Source organism: Salmo salar, chromosome 15, assembly GCF_965601325.2.
Source record: "Salmo salar chromosome 15, fSalSal1, whole genome shotgun sequence".
NCBI classification, from domain to species: domain Eukaryota; kingdom Metazoa; phylum Chordata; class Actinopteri; order Salmoniformes; family Salmonidae; genus Salmo; species Salmo salar.
The window spans coordinates 77653329-77671668 of NC_138305.1; the positions used below are offsets into that span (position 1 = coordinate 77653329).

The window sequence follows — 18340 nt, forward strand, 5'->3', positions numbered from 1 at the left end:
AGCACATTCAAAGAAATGAATACATGAAGAGAGAGTGGCAAAACCACAGTTGAAGTGGCTGGAATAACATCAACATAAGTTTCACAGGAGCTGATCTTAAGATAGCCAGAAACCAACACATAATCTGTCAAAGTGAAATTTCTCCCATTCGTAACGCAACTCTATGTAGACATATTAGGCAGCTATCCCAAATAAAACCTACTTTTTTAAAGACTGGCTGTTCTGGTGAAACTCCCTCAACTACAGCACAAGGGGCATGCTTTCAGAGATGGGGAGTAGAGTAGCCTGGTCCCAGATCTGTTTGTGCGGACTTGCCAACGACCATGGGAGTTGCCAAACCAGCACAAACAAATCTGGGACCAGGCTAGGAGTAAAATAATCCCGGAACCCAGAACCAAATTTAGCGCCAGCCACTGGAGATATTGGGAGAGATAAGGATTAGAGTAGAGTTGTGAAGGAGTTGATTACTTGAAGGGGTGGGCAGCTCTTACATTACAGAGGGAGTGTGTCCGGTGGCGGGGGGAGTTGATGTCACTGGGGGTGGATGAGCGGTCGCCCTCCAAGGCCGAGGCATCTGAGATTATGGAGGGCTGGCGGGAGTGACATGGGCTCACCCTGACTGCAGCCACTGGGGGGCAAAGGATGAAATGTTAAAAACAGGTTTGAAACAAGTAAATTGGTTGACAAAGGTAAATGTAAAAAAAGATGTCAACCCCATATTAATCTCCAGTACCACCCCAATATCCACATGGGAACATCATGGATTTCTATGTTTTGTGGTCACAAAGATAGCAGATAAGTATACTGCTCAAAAAAATAAAGGGAACACTTAAACAACACATCCTAGATCTGAATGAAAGAAATAATCTTATTAAATACTTTTTTCTTTACATAGTTGAATGTGCTGACAACAAAATCACACAAAAATAATCAATGGAAATCCAATTTATCAACCCATGGAGGTCTGGATTTGGAGTCACACTCAAAATTAAAGTGGAAAACCACACTACAGGCTGATCCAACTTTGATGTAATGTCATTAAAACAAGTCAAAATGAGGCTCAGTAGTGTGTGTGGCCTCCACGTGCCTGTATGACCTCCCTACAACGCCTGGGCATGCTCCTGATGAGGTGGCGGATGGTCTCCTGAGGGATCTCCTCCCAGACCTGGACGAAAGCATCCGCCAACTCCTGGACAGTCTGTGGTGCAACGTAGCGTTGCTGGATGGAGCGAGACATGATGTCCCAGATGTGCTCAATTGGATTCAGGTCTGGGGAACGGGCGGGCCAGTCCATAGCATCAATGCCTTCCTCTTGCAGGAACTGCTGACACACTCCAGCCACATGAGGTCTAGCATTGTCTTGCATTAGGAGGAACCCAGGGCCAACCGCACCAGCATATGGTCTCACAAGGGGTCTGAGGATCTCATCTCGGTACCTAATGGCAGTCAGGCTACCTCTGGCGAGCACATGGAGGGCTGTGAGGCCCCCCAAAGAAATGCCACCCCACACCATGACTGACCCACCGCCAAACCGGTCATGCTGGAGGATGTTGCAGGCAGCAGAACATTCTCCACGGCGTCTCCAGAGTCTGTCACGTCTGTCACATGTGCTCAGTGTGAACCTGCTTTCATCTGTGAAGAGCACAGGGTGCCAGTGGCGAATTTGCCAATCTTGGTGTTCTCTGGCAAATGCCAAACGTCTTGCACGGTGTTGGGCTGTAAGCACAACCCCCACCTGTGGACGTCGGGCCCTCATACCACCCTCATGGAGTCTGTTTCTGACCGTTTGAGCAGACACATGCACATTTGTGGCCTACTGGAGGTCATTTTGCAGGGCTCTGGCAGTGCTCCTCCTTGCACAAAGGCGAAGGTAGCGGTCCTGCTGCTGGATTGTTGCCCTCCTATGGCCTCCTCCACGTCTCCTGATGTACTGGCCTGTCTCCTGGTAGCGCCTCCATGCTCTGGACACTACGCTGACAGACACAGCAAACCTTCTTGCCACAGCTCGCATTGATGTGCCATCCTGGATGAGCTGCACTACCTGAGCCACTTGTGTGGGTTGTAGACTCCGTCTCATGCTACCACTAGAGTCAAAGCCCCGCCAGCATTTAAAAGTGACCAAAACATCACCCAGGAAGCATAGGAATTGAGAAGTGGTCTGTGGTCCCCACCTGCAGAACCACTCCTTTATTGGGGGTGTCTTGCTAATTGCCTATAATTTCCACCTGTTGTCTATTCCATTTCCACAACAGCATGTGAAATTTATTGTCAATCAGTGTTGCTTCCTAAGTGGACAGTTTGATTTCACAGAAGTGTGATTGACTTGGGAGTTACATTGTGTTGTTTAAGTGTTCCCTTTATTTTTTTGAGCAGTGTATTTCTGATGACGTCACAAGTAAACACTTTTGACATCATCAAATCAAAGTTTATTTGTCACGTGCGCCGAATACAACAGGTGTAGACCTTACAGTGAAATGCTTACTTACAGGCTCTAACCAATAGTGAAAAAAAGGTATTAGGTGAACAATCGGTAAGTAAAGAATAAAAAAAACAGTAAAAAATAGAGTGAATTATAACAGTAGCGAGGCTATATACAGTAGTGAGGCTATAAAAGTAGCGAGGCTACATACAGACACCGGTTAGTTGGGCTGATTGAGGTAGTATGTACATGTAGATATGATTAAAGTGACTATGCATATATGAAGAACAGAGAGTAGCAGTAGCGTAAAAGAGTGGTTGGCGTGTGGTGGGTGGCGGGACACAATGCATTGTCCGGGTAGCCATTTGATTACCTGTTCAGGAGTCTTATGGCTTGGGGGTAAAAACTGTTGAGAAGCCTTTTTGTCCTAGACTTGGCACTCCAGTACTGCTTGCCATGTGGTAGTAGAGAGAACAGTCTATGACTTGGGTGGCTGTGGTCTTAGACAATTTTTAGGGCCTTCCTCTGACACCGCCTGGTGTAGAGGTCCTGGATGGCAGGCAGCTTAGCCCCGTGATGTACTGGGCCATACACACTACCCTCTGTAGTGCCTTGCGGTCGGAGGCCGAGCAATTGCCGTACCAGGCAGTGATGCAACCAATCAGGATGATCTCGATGTTGCAGCTGTACAATCTTTTGAGGATCTCAGGACCCATGCCAAATCTTTTAAGTTTCCTGAGGGGGAATAGGCTTTGTCGTGCCCTCTTCACGACTGTCTTGGTGTGTTTGGACCATTCTAGCTTGTTGGTGATGTGGACACCAAGGAACTTGAAGCTCTCAACCTGCTCCACCTCAGCCCCGTCAATGAGAATGGGGGTGTGCTCCGTCCTCCTTTTCCTGTAGTCCACAATCATCTCCTTAGTCTTGGTTACGTTGAGGGATAGGTTGTTATTCTAGCACCATCCGGCCAGGTCTCTGACCACCTCCCTATAGGCTGTCTCGTCATTATCGGTGATCAGGCCTACCACTGTTGTGTCGTCTGCAAACTTAATGATGGTGTTGGAGTTGTGTCTGGCCATGCAGTCGTGGGTGAACAGTGAGTACAGGAGGGGACTGAGCACGCACCCCTGGGGGGCTCTAGTGTTGAGGATCAGCGTGGCAGATGTGTTGCTACTTACTCTGACCACTTGGGGGCGGCCCGTCAGGAAGTCCAAGATCCAGTTGGAGGTGTCTAGTCCCAGGATCCTTAGCTTATCGATGAGCTTTGAGGGTACTATGGTGTTGAACGCTGAGCTGCAGTCAATGAATAGCATTCTCACATAGGGGTTCCTTTTGTCCAAGTGGGAAAGGGCAATGTGGAGTGCAATAGAGATTGCATCATCTGTGGATCTGTTTGGGCGGTATGCAAATTGGAGTGGGTCTAGGGTTTCTGGGATAATGGTGTTGATGTGAGCCATTACCAGCCTTTCAAAGCACTTCATAGTTACGGACGTGAGTGCTACGGGTCTGTAGTCATTTAGGCAGGTTGCCTTCGTGTTCTTGGGCACAGGGACTATGGTGGTCTGCTTGAAAGATGTTGGTATTACAGACTCAATCAGGGAAAATGTCAGTGAGGACACCTACCAGTTGGTCAGCATATGCCCGGAGCACACGTCCTGGTAATCCATCTTGTCCCGCAGCCTTGTGAATGTTGATCTGTTTAAAGGTCTTACTCACATCAGCTACGGAGAGCGTGTTCACACAGTCGTCCAGAACAGCTGATGCTCTCATGCATGCCTCAGTGTTGCTTGCCTCGAAGCGAGCATAGAAGTGATTTAGCTCATCTGGTAGGCTCGTGTCACTAGACAGATCGCGGCTGTGCTTCCCTTTGTAGTCTGTAATAGTTTGCAAGCCTGCCACATAAGACGAGCATCGGAGCCGGTGTAGTATGATTCAATCTTAGCCCTGTATTGACGCTTTGCCTGTTTGATGGTTCGTCACAGGGCATAGCAGGATTTCTTGTAAGCTTCCGGGTTAGAGTCCCGCACCTTGAAAGCGGCAGCTCTACCCTTTAGCTCAGTGCGAATGTTGCCTGTAATCCATGGCTTCTGGTTGGGGTATGTACGTACAGTCACTGTGGGGATGACGTCCTTGATGCACTTATTGATAAAGCCAGTGACTGGTGTGCATCATGTGATTTTAACCGACCTTGATCAGGCAAAGTTTACAGTAAAATAAGACACATATACAGATTTGCTTGTTCAAAAGTTACCACGCATCATGACATCAGGAGGAAATCAGTCGTCACGTTGCTTGCTTAGCGAGTACCACTTCCCCCGATTAGGCTCATACCTGGCTCAAACTCGGGACCTCTGCAATGCTAACACACTCCTTGAGCTCCAACAGTTTGAGCCACCCAAAAGGTACCAACATTTAATGTTCGACATGGAGTGAGCTTATGGTACGTTCTTAACTCAGTTAAACATGGCTAACAGTCCCACCAGTGTCATCCTTTGTGTGTGTGTGTGTGTGTGTGTGCATGCGTTTGTGCGTGCGTGCGGGCGTGTGTGTGTGTGCCTCACCTTGTCTGTCTGTGGGGTGGCCTGTGTGGACGTGGTAGAGGGTCTGTTGACTCTGCCGGATGGCTGCGGTGAGGGGCAGGTCCGCGTGCATCACCCACTCTTGGTTGTTGCCGTTGACAACCGCCTCTGTGGGCATGGCTAGAGACTGGCGCTTGGGCACATCCTTCGTCAGGGTCGCTAAGGACTGTTTCGCCTAGGAGTGAAGACACACACACACACACACACATCAAGTTATGCAGCATTACCATTGCCAATTGTCCAATCTATTCCTACAGCAAGATGCAAGTGTGTGTGAACGTTCATAATGTATGTGTGTGTTTGGGTGCGATCAAGTGTGCACACGTATATAAAACAGCCCACTACAATAGTGACACTGCTGTGTGGGTTTTGGTCTCTGTTGGGTTTTCTCGTCTGTCTGTGTTTCATGAAAAATTCAACCGTACGTGTGTTCCCCCTTGATGTGTGAAATCTCTCACTGACGCTGAGAGATGGACAGAAAAGCTAGGGGAAGTGTTTACAGCCAACACACAGACAGAGAAAGAGAGAGAGAGGGAGTGGGGTAGAGAGAGGTGGGGGAGAAGTGGGGGGAGAGAGAGAGGATGTGAGAGAGCGACAAAGACATGGGACAAACACCAAATTGAGAGACTGCATGCAGAATTCTGCAAAAATATCCTCTGTGTACAACGTAAAACACCAAATAATGCATGCAGAGCAGAATTAGGCTGATACCCGCTAATGATCAAAATCCAGAAAAGAGCCATTCAATTCTACAACCACCTAAAAGGAAGTGATTCCAGAACTTTCCATAACAAAGCCATCACCTACAGAGAAATTAACATGGAGAAGAGTCCCCTAAGCAAGCTGGTTCTGGGGCTCTGTTCACAAACACAAACAGACCCCACAGAGCCCCAGGACAGCAACAAAATTAAACCCAACCAAATCATGAGAAAACAAAAAGATAATTACTTGATACATTGGAAATAATTTACAAAAAAACTGAGCAAACTAGAATGCTATTAGGCCCTAAACAGAAAGTACACAGTGGAAGAATACCAGACCACTGTGACTGACCCAAATTTAAGGAAATGTTTGACTATGTACAGACTCAGTGAGCATAGCCTTGCTATTGAGAAAGGCCGCCGAAGGCAGACCTGGCTCTCAAGAGAAGACAGGCCATGTGCACACTGCCCACAAAATGAGGTGGAAACTGAGCTGCACTTCCTATCCTCCTGCCTATGACCATATCAGAGACATATATTTCCCTCAGATTACACAGGCCCATAAAGAATTCGAAAACAAATCCAATTTTGCTAAACTCCCATATCTATTGGGTGAAATACAACAGTGTGCCATCACAGCAGCAACATTTTGTGACCTGTTGCCACAAGAAAAGGGCAAGCAGTGAAGAACAAACACCATTGTAAATACAACCTACATTTATGTTGATTTTTTTCACTTTCTACTTTAACTATTTGCACAACATTACATATAGACATAATATGACATTTGAAATGTCTTTATTCTTTTGGAACTTATGTAAGTGTAATGTTTACTGTTAATTTTTTATTGTTTATTTCACTTTTGTTTATTATCTATTTCACTTGCTTTGGCAATATAAACATATGTTTCCCATGCCAATGAAGCATTTAAATTGAATTGAGAGAGAGCGAGAGAGCGAGGGAGCAAGAGAGAAGGAGTTAGAGGGGGGGTAGATAGTGAAAGAGAGGGGATGTGGGGGAAAATAGATGAGAGCGAAATAGATCATCATCAACATCATCGTCACCCCTAGGGTTGCAAAGCTAATGGTAATTTACCAAAGTCACTGGAATCTTCTGTCATTTTGGTCATTAACAGGTTATTTATGGCAATCTATGGTAACTTAAGTAATTTACACTTTTATAACGTCACTCATATTTAGTGTTCATTTTTTATATCTGTGTTCATATTGTCTATGAGTTTCTGGTGGATAGACCATATGGTTCAAGAGAAAAAAGCCTAATTACTGAAAGAAGCATCTAATCATCATTGGCATTATTTTCAATTAACTCTGCAACTCCTCCAACAATTTACTTTTTTCACAGCTGCCACCAGTTTGGTGCCAAAACATATAAAATAAATCTTAAACACCAAGGGTATTTGCTAAGTTGATGGTTTATCCTTTTTTATTTTGAAATCATCTTATTTTATTATTTTATATACACTAAACAAAAATACAAATGCAGCACGCAACAATTTCAAAGATTTACAGTTAAGGAAATCAGTCAATTTAAAGAAATTCATTAGGGCCTAATCTATGGATTTGACATGAGTGGGAATACAGATATGCATCTGTTGGTCACAGATACCTTCAAAAAAAGATTGGGGAGTGGATCAGAAAACCAGTCAGTATCTGGTGTGACCACCATTTGCCTTAATGCAGCACGACACATCTCCTTCGCATACAGTTGATCAGGCTGTTGATTGTGGCCTGTGGAATGTTGTCCCACTCCTCTTCAATGGCTGGGCGAAGTTTCTGGATATTGGCGGGAACTGGAACACACTGTCATAAACATAGATCCAGAGCATCCAAAACATGTCTGGTGAGTATGCAGGCCATGGAAGAACTGGAGCATTTTCAGCTTCCATGAACTGTCTACAGACCCTTGCGACATGGGGCTGTGCATTATCATGCTGAAACATGAGGTGATGGCGGTGGATGAATGGCACGACAATGGGCCTCAGGATCTCATCACGGTATCTTGGTGAATTGAAATTGCCATCGATAAAACACAATTGTGTTCGTTGTCCGTAGCTTATGCCTGCCCATACCATATCCCCAATGCCACCATGTTCATAACGTTGACATCAGCAAACTCCTCGCCATCTGCCCGGCACAGATGAAACCGGGATGTATCCGTGAAAATAACACTTCTCCATTGAAGGCGAGCACTTGCCCACTGAATTCGGTTACAACGCCGAACTGCAGTCAGGTCAAGACTCTGGTGAGGACGTCAAGCACGCAGATGTGCTTCCCTGAGATGGTTTCTGACAGTTTGTGCAGAAATGCTTCGGTTGTGCGAACTCACATTTTCATCAGCTGTCTGGGGGGCTGGTCGCAGATGATCCCAATGCAAGAGGAAGTCGGATGTGGAGGTCCTGGGCTGGCGTGGTTACACGTGGTTTGCGGTTGTGAGGCTGGTTGGATATACTGCCACATTCTCTAAAACAAATTAGGAGGTGGTTTATGGTAGAGAAATGAACACTGAAGTATCTGGCAACAGCTCTGGTGGACATTCCTGCAGTCAGCACGCCAAGTGTATGCTCCCTCAAAACTTGAGACATCTGTGGCATTGCGTCGTGTGACAAAACGCACATTGTAGAGTGGCCATTTATTGTCCCCAGCACAAGGTGCACTTGTGTAATGATAATGCCATTTAATCAGCTTCTTGATATGTCACACCTGTCAGGTGGATGGATTATCTTGGCAAAGGGGAAATGCTCACTAACAGGGATGTAAACAAATGTGTGCACAAAATTTAAGAGAAAAAGCTTTTTTGTGCGTATGAAAAATTTCTGCTAACTTTTATTTCAGCTCATGAAACATGTGACCAACACCTTACATGTTCTGTTGATATTTTTGCTCAGTGTACTTTACATGTGATAAGGCCACACAGAGGGCCAGAGATAAGTAGACACCTGTGGTAATCTAAATGATCCAAAACAGCCACTAGATGACTTGTGATAAATTACATAATATCCTTGAAAGTTACCAAAAGGCTGGTACTTTACTTGTAAGCTTCAAAAGTTTCCAGTAATATACCCTTCCTTTGCAACAGTAGTACCCTCATCCGAATTATCATAATCATCAACCCATCATCACCACCAAAAACATCACCAACCTCTTAAATGACCCGTTCACAATCCTTAGGCATGCAGGACAGAGTGCTAAGCATTTCCCTGGTCAAACCATGAGCCCTTGTGTGGAACTCAGATGTTAGTTCATTAATTCATCAATGCAGTTCCCGAACAACTACACCAGATGATCCTTCTAGTCACTCCGAGTTAGATGAAACCAAGAAAAGAGGTCAATCAGATTGAGAACATTCTAATCATTCACAAATCGACTCATATAGGGATCATTCCGCCAAGAGGTTATCGGACCATTGGCATCAACCAGGGGGTTAGTGATGCACGTGCATACCAGAGCTGGGTTCAAATAGTATTTGATTGCACAAGCCTGTGTGGAGTGCCAGAAGGACGGGGTTGGCTCTTTTCTGGACTATTCGAATGGTTTCTGTTGCGCCAGGCAAGCTCCATCAAGCACAACTAAAGCATTTGGTGGATTTCAAATACTATTCGAACCCAGGACTCCCTAAATTAATTTCACACTGGGGAGAAGATCAGGGGAATGGCGGCACGCTTTGAAATAGAGCGACGTGGGGGGAGGGGGGGGGGGGGGGGGGTCACAAAGAGAGGTGAGCAGGGGGTCCGTTCTTACCGACATGACCCTAGGGGAAGGCTCCCTGTCGACGGGGCGATCAAACACCCAGTATTCCATTTTCTGTGTCACACTGTTACTTATCTGAGGGAGGAGACAGGAAGGGCACACACACACACATACACACGTTGAGAGGGGCTGCTCTTCTCTGTGTGTGTAGAAGGAGTGTAATGGTCCAGCAACAGATGTAGCAAAACTCTGGGGTTCTTACCCTGACTTACTGAACGGGCTCGAGCGTGTGTGTATTTTCAGGTGTGTATTCTTCTGTGTGCTTCAGGCTGTATGTACAGTTGAAGCCGGAAGTTTACATACACTTAGGTTGGAGTCATTAAAACTCGTTTTTCAACCACTCCACAAATTTCTTGTTAACAAACTATAGTTTTGGCAAGTCGGATAGGACATCTACTTTGTGCATGACATAAGTCATTTTTCCAACAATAGTTTACAGATTATTTCACTTATAATTCACTGTATCACAATTCCAGTGGGTCAGAAGTTTACATACACTAAGTTGACTGTGCCTTTAAACAGGTTGGAAAATTCCAGAAAATGATGTCATGGCTTTAGAAGCTTCTGATAGGCTAATTGACATCATTTGAGTCAGTTGGAGGTGTACCTGTGGATGTATTTCAAGGCCTACCTTCAAACTCAGTGCCTCTTTGCTTGACATCATGGGAAAATCAAAAGAAGTCAGCCAAAGCCTCAGAAAAAAAATTGTAGACCTCTACCAGTATGGTTCATCTTTGGGAGCAACTTCCAAACGCCTGAAGGTACCACGTTCATCTGTACAAACAATAGTACGTAAGTATAAACACCATGGGACCACGCAGCCGTCATACCGCTCAGAAAGGAGACGCGCTCTGTCTCCTAGAGATGAACGTACTTTGTTGCGAAAAGTGCAAATCAATCCCAGAACAACAGCAAAGGACCTTGTGAAGACGCTGGAGGAAACAGGTACAAAAGTATCTATATCCACAGTAAAACAAGTCCTATATCGACATAACCTGAAAGGCCGCTCAGCAAGGAAGAAGCCACTGCTCCAAAACCGTCATAAAAAAGGTTTGCAACTGCACATGGGGACAAAGGCCGCTCAGCAAGGAAGAAGCCACTGCTCCAAAACCGCCATAAAATAGGTTTGCAACTGCACATTGGAACAAAGATTGTACTTTTTGGAGAAATGTTCTCTGTTCTGATGAAACAAAAATAGAACTGTTTGGCCATAATGACCATCGTTATGTTTGGAGGAAAAAGGGGGACGCTTGCAAGCCGAAGAACACCATCCCATCCGTGAAGCACGGGGTGGCAGCATCATGTTGTGGGGGTGCTTTGCTGCAGGAGGGACTGGTGCACTTCACGAAATAGATGGCTTCATGAGGAAGGAAAATTATGTGGATATATTGAAGCAACATCTCAAGACATCAGTCAGGAAGTTAAAGCTTGGTCGCAAATGGGTCTTCCAAATGAAGAATGACCCCAAGCATACTTCCAAAGTTGTAGCAAAATGGCTTAAGGACAACAAAGTCAAGGTATTGGAGTGGCCATCACAAAGCCCTGACCTCAATCCTATAGAAAATGTGTGGGCAGAGCTGAAAATGTTTCTGTGAGCAAGGAGACCTACAAACCTGACTCAGTTACCTGACCAAAATTCACCCACCTTATTGTGGGAAGCTTGTGGAAGGCTACCTGAAATGTTTGACCCAAGTTAAACAATTTAAAGGCAATGCTACCAAATAGTAATTGAGTGTATGTAAACTTCTGACCCACTGGGAATGTGATGAAAGAAATAAAAGCTGAAATAAATCACTCTCTCTTCTATTATTCTGACATTTCACATTCTTAAAATAAAGTGGTGATCCTAACTGACCTAAGACAGGATTAAATGTCAGGAATTGTGAAAAACTGAGTTTATGTAAACTTCCTACTTCAACTGTATGTATGTGTGTGTGTTCCTCACCATGGCCAGCTCGGCCTCCAGCTCCTTGATCCTGTTCTCCTTCAGGTCCAGTTGGGAGCGTAGGGCGCCGGAGTGCTCTGTAGATTCCTTGGTCTGCCGCCGTAGGTCCCACTTCTCCCTCTCCAACAGGTCCTTCTCCTTAGCCAGCACCTTCACCGCATCCTCACTCTCCTGACAGACAGAAAGAGAAGGGGGGGGGGGGGGGGGGGGGGTAGTGGGCGATACGGGGGAAAGAGAGGGGAGAGTAAGAGGAGAGGGAGAGGGGCACACATTCATTCATCTTTTCAATTACTTACAATGACATAACAAGTTAATGACAACGTGCACTTTGTATCTTAATTAAAGCTAATAAAGCCTTGTGTGTGTATGACGCGTCATACTTTTCTGTGCTGTTCGTAGTTGCGGATGAAGTCCCGGAGCTGCTCCTCTCGGCTCTCCAGCGTGGCGTAGAGCTGCTGCATCTGGTTGACCAGATCTGCTTTCTCCGCCTTCAAACGCTTCCGGTCCGCCTTCATCGCTATGAAGACAATAAGAGAGTCAGTTAGTATAGTTTTTATACAGAGGATCTATGTTTAGTTCTATGTTGTTAACATTGTTACAGGTGTACGGTGTCCATATTAGGATAGTCTCAGAAGGACTATTCCATTCCAAAGCAGAGTTGAATATCTACTAATAGTACGAGTAATGTACATTGTGAACACTAACTACAGTACCACATTCATTGAACTGTGCGAAAAGGCAAAGTACACAAAAGCACAATGCACTTATTTTTAAATTCAGTTGGGGACAAATGAGCAGTATATAGAGATCCTTCTTGCATGTCTAATGCTGAGTGGGAGCTTTTTGATGGAAAAGTGAATCAGAGATGAACCTTTATGTCAATCTCTTCATCTCAACTGCCATTTAAATCTTACAGAGCCTGAGAGGGAAGCAGACAGGTGGACTTCCACTCTGTCACTTAACCCAGCCATACTGCAGAGTGGGGATCAACTTAGATAAACAACCTCTCCGTTTCTCTGCTCTTTTCTCTTTGATTCTCCCTTAAGTTATATCAATTTAATCTAACCACATTTACCTCATGACTTTGGTTTTAGCTGGGAGATGACAAACTCTCTCTCTCTCCCCATCTCTCACATAGCCAAGCCTCCAGCTGGGTCTCATTAATTAAAGTTCCATTGCAGACGCTGCAATTGAGCGACGTTCACAGACTGCATCTGGGGGTCGCTCACACACTCGGACGGACGCATCAACCTAGCGCCAACTTTTCACAAGGACAGATTCACCCTCTTTTTACTCCCTCTGTTCACCCGCAATCACCATGCCAACATGATGTATGACTGAGCCACCTGGCCGGACCACAAAAACAAAGAGATCCCCCTCATTGGTCAGACCGACAGGAAGCTCCGCTCCTTTCTGCACCTGCTACAGGAAATTATATCAAAGTTCCCTTTGAGCTGAGAGAAAAAGTGGCAGAGCAACAAACAAAAAAAACATCTCATATTGGCAAGTATTTGGCAACAAAAACTCCCTCTTACAACCCATAGAGGCAGAGCCTTGTTCATTGTCACAGTTCATGTGTGGTGCGTTCATAAATAGACAGAATTAGGAGGGATGTGGCGTTGTCTCAGTTCGTTCAGAGACCCAGAAGTTCTGCTTTAAGCCGGACAGGTGAGACAGGAAACCGCCAGGGTGCCACCTTCACTGACAACCATATTAATGACTTCCATTCTCAGAGACACGGATGGCTTCTCCAAGACTCTAGCCACTCCAAAAGTCATTATCAGATGAGACAGGGCAAACCACCAGGGAACCGGGCAAACAGACCTGGAGCTAATGTTGTGTGTAGAGTTTGAGGACAAAAAAAACGAACTGAACGGATGTCTTTTCATACACTGTCTCTATGATGAAACCAGCACCTGCTCTCCCCTCGATGTGTGTGTATGTGTGAATGTCCGTATGTGGGTATGAATGTGTTTATGGATGAACACGTGTGTGCCTGTGTGTGTGCCTGTGTGTGTGCCTGTGAACATGCGTGTGCGTGCATCAGCTCAAGGGCATTCCAGGTAACAGCGGGAGTGAGAGGAGAAAAAAAACACACTGGAAAAACACAAATGCATTACTAGCAGCGGGACACGGACCAATCTTGCCCATCTACCCACGGTTCCTGCAAAACACATCACAGACCATAACCCTACCCCATTCGCTCTACCCTATCTCAGCATTGTCTATGAGACAAAGGCATATGTGGCTTGTGACCACACATTGCACACTCTTTTTTGATTACAGCTGTCGTTCTTTCATACTGTGGCACCCTATTCCCTACGTAGTGCACTATTGGGCCCGATTGGCCCTGGTCAAAAGTAGTTCACTATATAGTGGCTTCATTCATTAGTGTGTGTGAATTGGAACATTATGTTCCTGTGGGAACTTTCGGTGACTCGAGAGGCTCCTACGTCCTGTGTCTGTGACTGAACCACAGTGGGTCATGTATAAAAATGCTGGGCATGCACAGTTGCCCATTATTTTGGCTACCATGGCTAGAAGAAGAGATCTCAGTGACTTTGAAAGAGGGGTGATTGTTGGGGCACGTTTGGCAGGAGCTTTTGTGACGAAGACTGCTGCACTTGTTGATGTTTCATGAGTAACAGTGGCTAAGGTGATGTTGGCATGGAAGTCTGAGGGAAAGGCATCATCAACTAGGGGCAACTGTGGTCAAAAGTGCATACTCCTCGACCGTGATGTCTTGGTTTGAGGCAAAACAGACAAGCAACTCTGAGAGGGATACTATGGTCGTGTTGCAGTGCATAAATCCGGGGGGGGGGGGGGGGGGGGGGTCACTGTAAAACATAATTTCCATGGCTGACCTTTGACCCTCACTGCTGCAGAGATCCTGTAGTTTACGAGCGAGCCAGGGGAGAGACCATTAAAAATGGATCAACCATTCCTCATTAACTGCTAGTCCGGGAAGTGTGAAGAGCAGTAGCAAAGACATTTCAGTGGGGGAATCTGGGCAGAGAAGCAGCAGAGACTTTGATATAAAGATAAAAGATGAAGATGAAAATAATTCAAATTAAATTGAGCAGACAGACCCTTGTTAGCTTGGGCTGAATTTGCAAAACCCAACCAACTTGATTATTCGATTCAGTCGTTACTGTGTGAATCTGCCACATACAACTTGGCACTGCAGTGTTACTTTTAATTTGAACGCACCCACCATTTATCGACCGTAGTGGAGATTTTTATTTAATTTACTTCTGACACATAGTTACTTTGCTATCTGTATCTATTCAGCAGTTAAGATCAAATGTGGCACGTGGTTTTTCATCGAAATAAGACAATTAGCAGCAGCTACTGTATGGACACCACCATTCACAGATTCTAGCTTTTCAGACCTCTCTATGTCTGTCTCATTACTCTAGTGTAAGGTCTGTCTTTCCATGCAGCGTATGAGAGGCCTGGTAATGAGGAGAGGGGCTCAAGCTGATTGTTGAGGCGAGCCACCAATCACAATTCATTATACTGAGGTGCAATTAATGAAACCTTCAAGAGTTCCTTAAAGAGGACCATCGCTGTAGAGTTTTTCAATGGATTTTGGTCGGCTGATTGGTTGTTCTCTTGATTGGGGATCGGTGGACAAAGGTACCATAGGCAACCACTAGGTGGCACTGTGAACCTAAAATACAACTCCCTGGAGACAAATTGACTGAAGATTGAACTACGAAGCAGTTCGAATATCTCTTAGACGAAACAGCTGCCAGCAAAAATAATTACATAAAGAACCTTGGAAGTTTGGAGCACATTAGCCTTTGCATTTATGTTTTCCACTTTTCAAATTCAATTGGAGTCGTTTTGAAAGGAGCCTTCATTTGTTAAAGCCTCTAAAACTGTAATTAATTGAACGTGATCGGGTGAAGTGGTGCAACGAGAGCGTGACGACTCTTGTGGGTTGCTCTGTGGTGTTTGTGTGTATTCTACTGAGGAAGGGGTCCAGAGTGTGGGGCTGTGCAGCTTTCAAAACATGTCGTAGTGTGAAACAGCACTAAATGCACTCGGCAGATTGTGCTTTGATGATACATTGGCGTCTGAGGCTTTCATTTCTGACTGCATTCACTGGGAATCCCAGAGAGATAGTCATTGACCATTGTGGAAATAGCTAATTGAAAACTGGCAGCATGGACAAAGTACTCTTTGAATAATTGATGCTAATTAAACATCCAACTTGTTTGCAGAGAAATTGTCCAACCCAAAAGGGGCTCAGATAAACTGCTAAACACATTGAAATGATAACAGTTCAGCTGCAGTAGCTGGACATTTCAGTTCAATAGATCTAAAATGGCCCTTATTTTTTGCCAAGGTAGGTGAGGCTATGTCTAAGCTGCCTCCTTTATTTGTTTCCTTCTGCTGCAATTGTCTATATATAGCCCTATCCACTCTATGCCTTGCACCTAACTAACTTGGGTATGTTTCTTACCCTGTCCTTCTCCTGCCCACTCCTGCTAGCTTGAGCATTCACGGGCATCACAACAAACCTACAATTATGAGCGGGTGGCAATTACCCACCAAAACAATTACAGTGTTCAAAGCCCAATGACCGGCATGGAGTGGGCTGAGCAGAGGGCTTCACACAGAGATGGGGCTGTGTTAGAGGGATACACAATGAGAGAGAGAGGGAAGGAGGGAGGGAGATAGCTGATAAGTGCTTAGTGTATCTGGGATTGAGAAAAGGAGGGTGGGTGGATTGAAGGTGCCCTTGTTCCACTTTTGAATTAATTTACTCAGATATAAAACTTCACAAACATAGGGAACTAACTCACTCAGAGCTAAGGCAGGAACAACACCCTGTATAAAACCCAACAGAACAATATACTGCAATTCTCTGCTGTCCTCTCTAGTGGCATGCAACAGCAGAAGAAACAAGGTGCCATCCACATCTCTGTCACTCATCTGCACCCCTCCAGCCTTCTTTTCCATCCCGACAGATAAACACAAAACCAAACACAAAACCGCAGAGTTGTCCTGTATCACATCAATCTTTAGGAGAGGTAATCAAAGTCCCTGTAAGAGCTTATGCTCTCGAAACTTTGGGCTCTTTTCCCCAGGCGAGGATTTAGTTTGGGTTAAATCAAACAGAAACAACAATCTGCCTCAGTTTAATTTGCAGCAGTCAAGCATCATTCTATTTGACAAGACCCTTTCCAGAACACTTCTGTTTCCCACCAGAAGGTACTTCAAACCAAATGGTCCCCCAGCTTGAAGAACTAATGAGTCCTCTAGTGGGCCTATGCTACTTCGCTAACTCAGGTAACAGTAAGGAAAACAGAAGTGCTAGCTAACTGCTTTTGTGTCTCTGACTTCTTTAATATAACATGCTATTTTATCAAATCGATTACCTAAGGTTTAATTGATTACATGATTGAATTAAATCATGCAACAATTAACTCATTAATAACCTGGGGAACCACGGAAGTATTAGTTTATATAGAGCGGCTATCTCCCGAATCCACTCTTAAAGATCTTTTATATCAATAGCAGTCAATCAGTTGTTAATTATTCTTTACCTAATATCAGTCTCATCTGAACGTCGTAAAATTCTTGGTTATCTGCACAAACCCAGCCTTTACTTATGAATCATCCATACACAAATTGGCTACATTTTTTATTTACTAACTAATTAAACAATTACAGAATATACAATACATAATAACATTATACAGTAAATACCGTCCCTAGTGGACTGAACAAAAACAGTTTGTTTATAACACGATAGATTCAGAGAGAAGAGAAGGGTTTTTTGGAAGGGAGACTAAGGAACATGGGTCTCTATTGGACCTGGGAAACTATTCTCACATAAATACATATGCCACTAACGATCGCTCATTCGGAAAAGCAATGCATTGTATTTACATGAAGCTGGCTTCGATAGCTGAGCTGGTGATGTGAGGCTTTTTTTTGCCCAGTCGATGTCGCCATCGTCCTTTGTGGCATCTTCCGGGTCGTCGTATGAGAGGTTCATGTGGTCTGAGAGGTTCATCTCATTCTGGAGATGCTTCCGCGTCGGTCAGTGTTCTCGTACTAGATTTGCTACCTTTCCAGCTGCAGTCTGTTATGCTGTAATCTAAGACTCACTTCTTCTTGAGCAATCAATACTTCAGAGTTCATACCGTTTCACGTGTGGAGCAAGCTCTCTTGTTTCCTGGCCTGTATAGTTGAAATTAGCCCTTTTCAAAGTGGAGGACAAGTCCTCCCATTATTTGGAACTGAGGAGACTTTGTCACGGGGGCTTTTATAGAAATGTAGAAAAGGGGTTGGTTCATAATTTCCAACCAATGTCTATTCACTTGGGAGTGGCTACTGAGTAGTTAAACTTTACATGGGAGACAATTCTCTAATTTTATTGCTTAACCTGTTATGGCTAGGGGGCAGTATTTTCACGGCCGGATAAAAAACATACCCGATTTAATCTGGTTACTACTCCTGCCCAGTAACTAGAATATGCATATAATTATTGGCTTTGGATAGAAAACACCCTAAAGTTTCTAAAACTGTTTGAATGGTGTCTGTGAGTATAACAGAACTCATATGGCAGGCAAAAACCTGAGAAGATTTCATGCAGGAAGTGGCCTGTCTGATAAGGTGTCGTTCTTCTTGTCTCTGTTTATTGAAGAGTGAGGATCTTAGCTGTCCCGTGACACTTCCTACGGCTGCCATAGGCTCTCAGAAGGCGGCAAAACACTGAATCGTGGCTTTGCAGGCTCTGGCTGAAACAAAGTAGCGCGTTTGGGTAGTGGCTGGTTACAGTACTGTGAGACTCAGGCTCGTGCCCGCGTCGACCGAAAGCTTTGTTTTCTTTCCTCTGTTTAGCTAAATGGACATTCCCGGTCGGAATATTATCGTTTTTTTACGAGAAAAATTGCATAAAAATGGATTTT

At 44.8% G+C, this 18340-nt stretch overlaps 1 protein-coding gene across 4 annotated transcripts in view; it reads right to left on the reverse strand.

Annotated features, from left to right (window-relative positions):
- LOC106572161 (kazrin) overlaps positions 1-18340 on the reverse strand; it is a 229862-nt gene that overhangs the window by 22702 nt on the left and 188820 nt on the right. For 2 of the 4 annotated variants that reach the window (XM_014146067.3, XM_014146071.3), the window contains 5 exons: positions 11792-11928; positions 11412-11582; positions 9458-9541; positions 4981-5173; positions 492-628 (listed from right to left, as the gene is read on the reverse strand). In XM_014146067.3, the coding sequence (XP_014001542.1) occupies positions 492-628; positions 4981-5173; positions 9458-9541; positions 11412-11582; positions 11792-11928 (722 nt within the window). The remainder of the gene's footprint in view (positions 1-491; positions 629-4980; positions 5174-9457; positions 9542-11411; positions 11583-11791; positions 11929-18340) is intronic. The other 2 variants (XM_014146069.3, XM_014146073.3) reach the window with 1 other exon arrangement.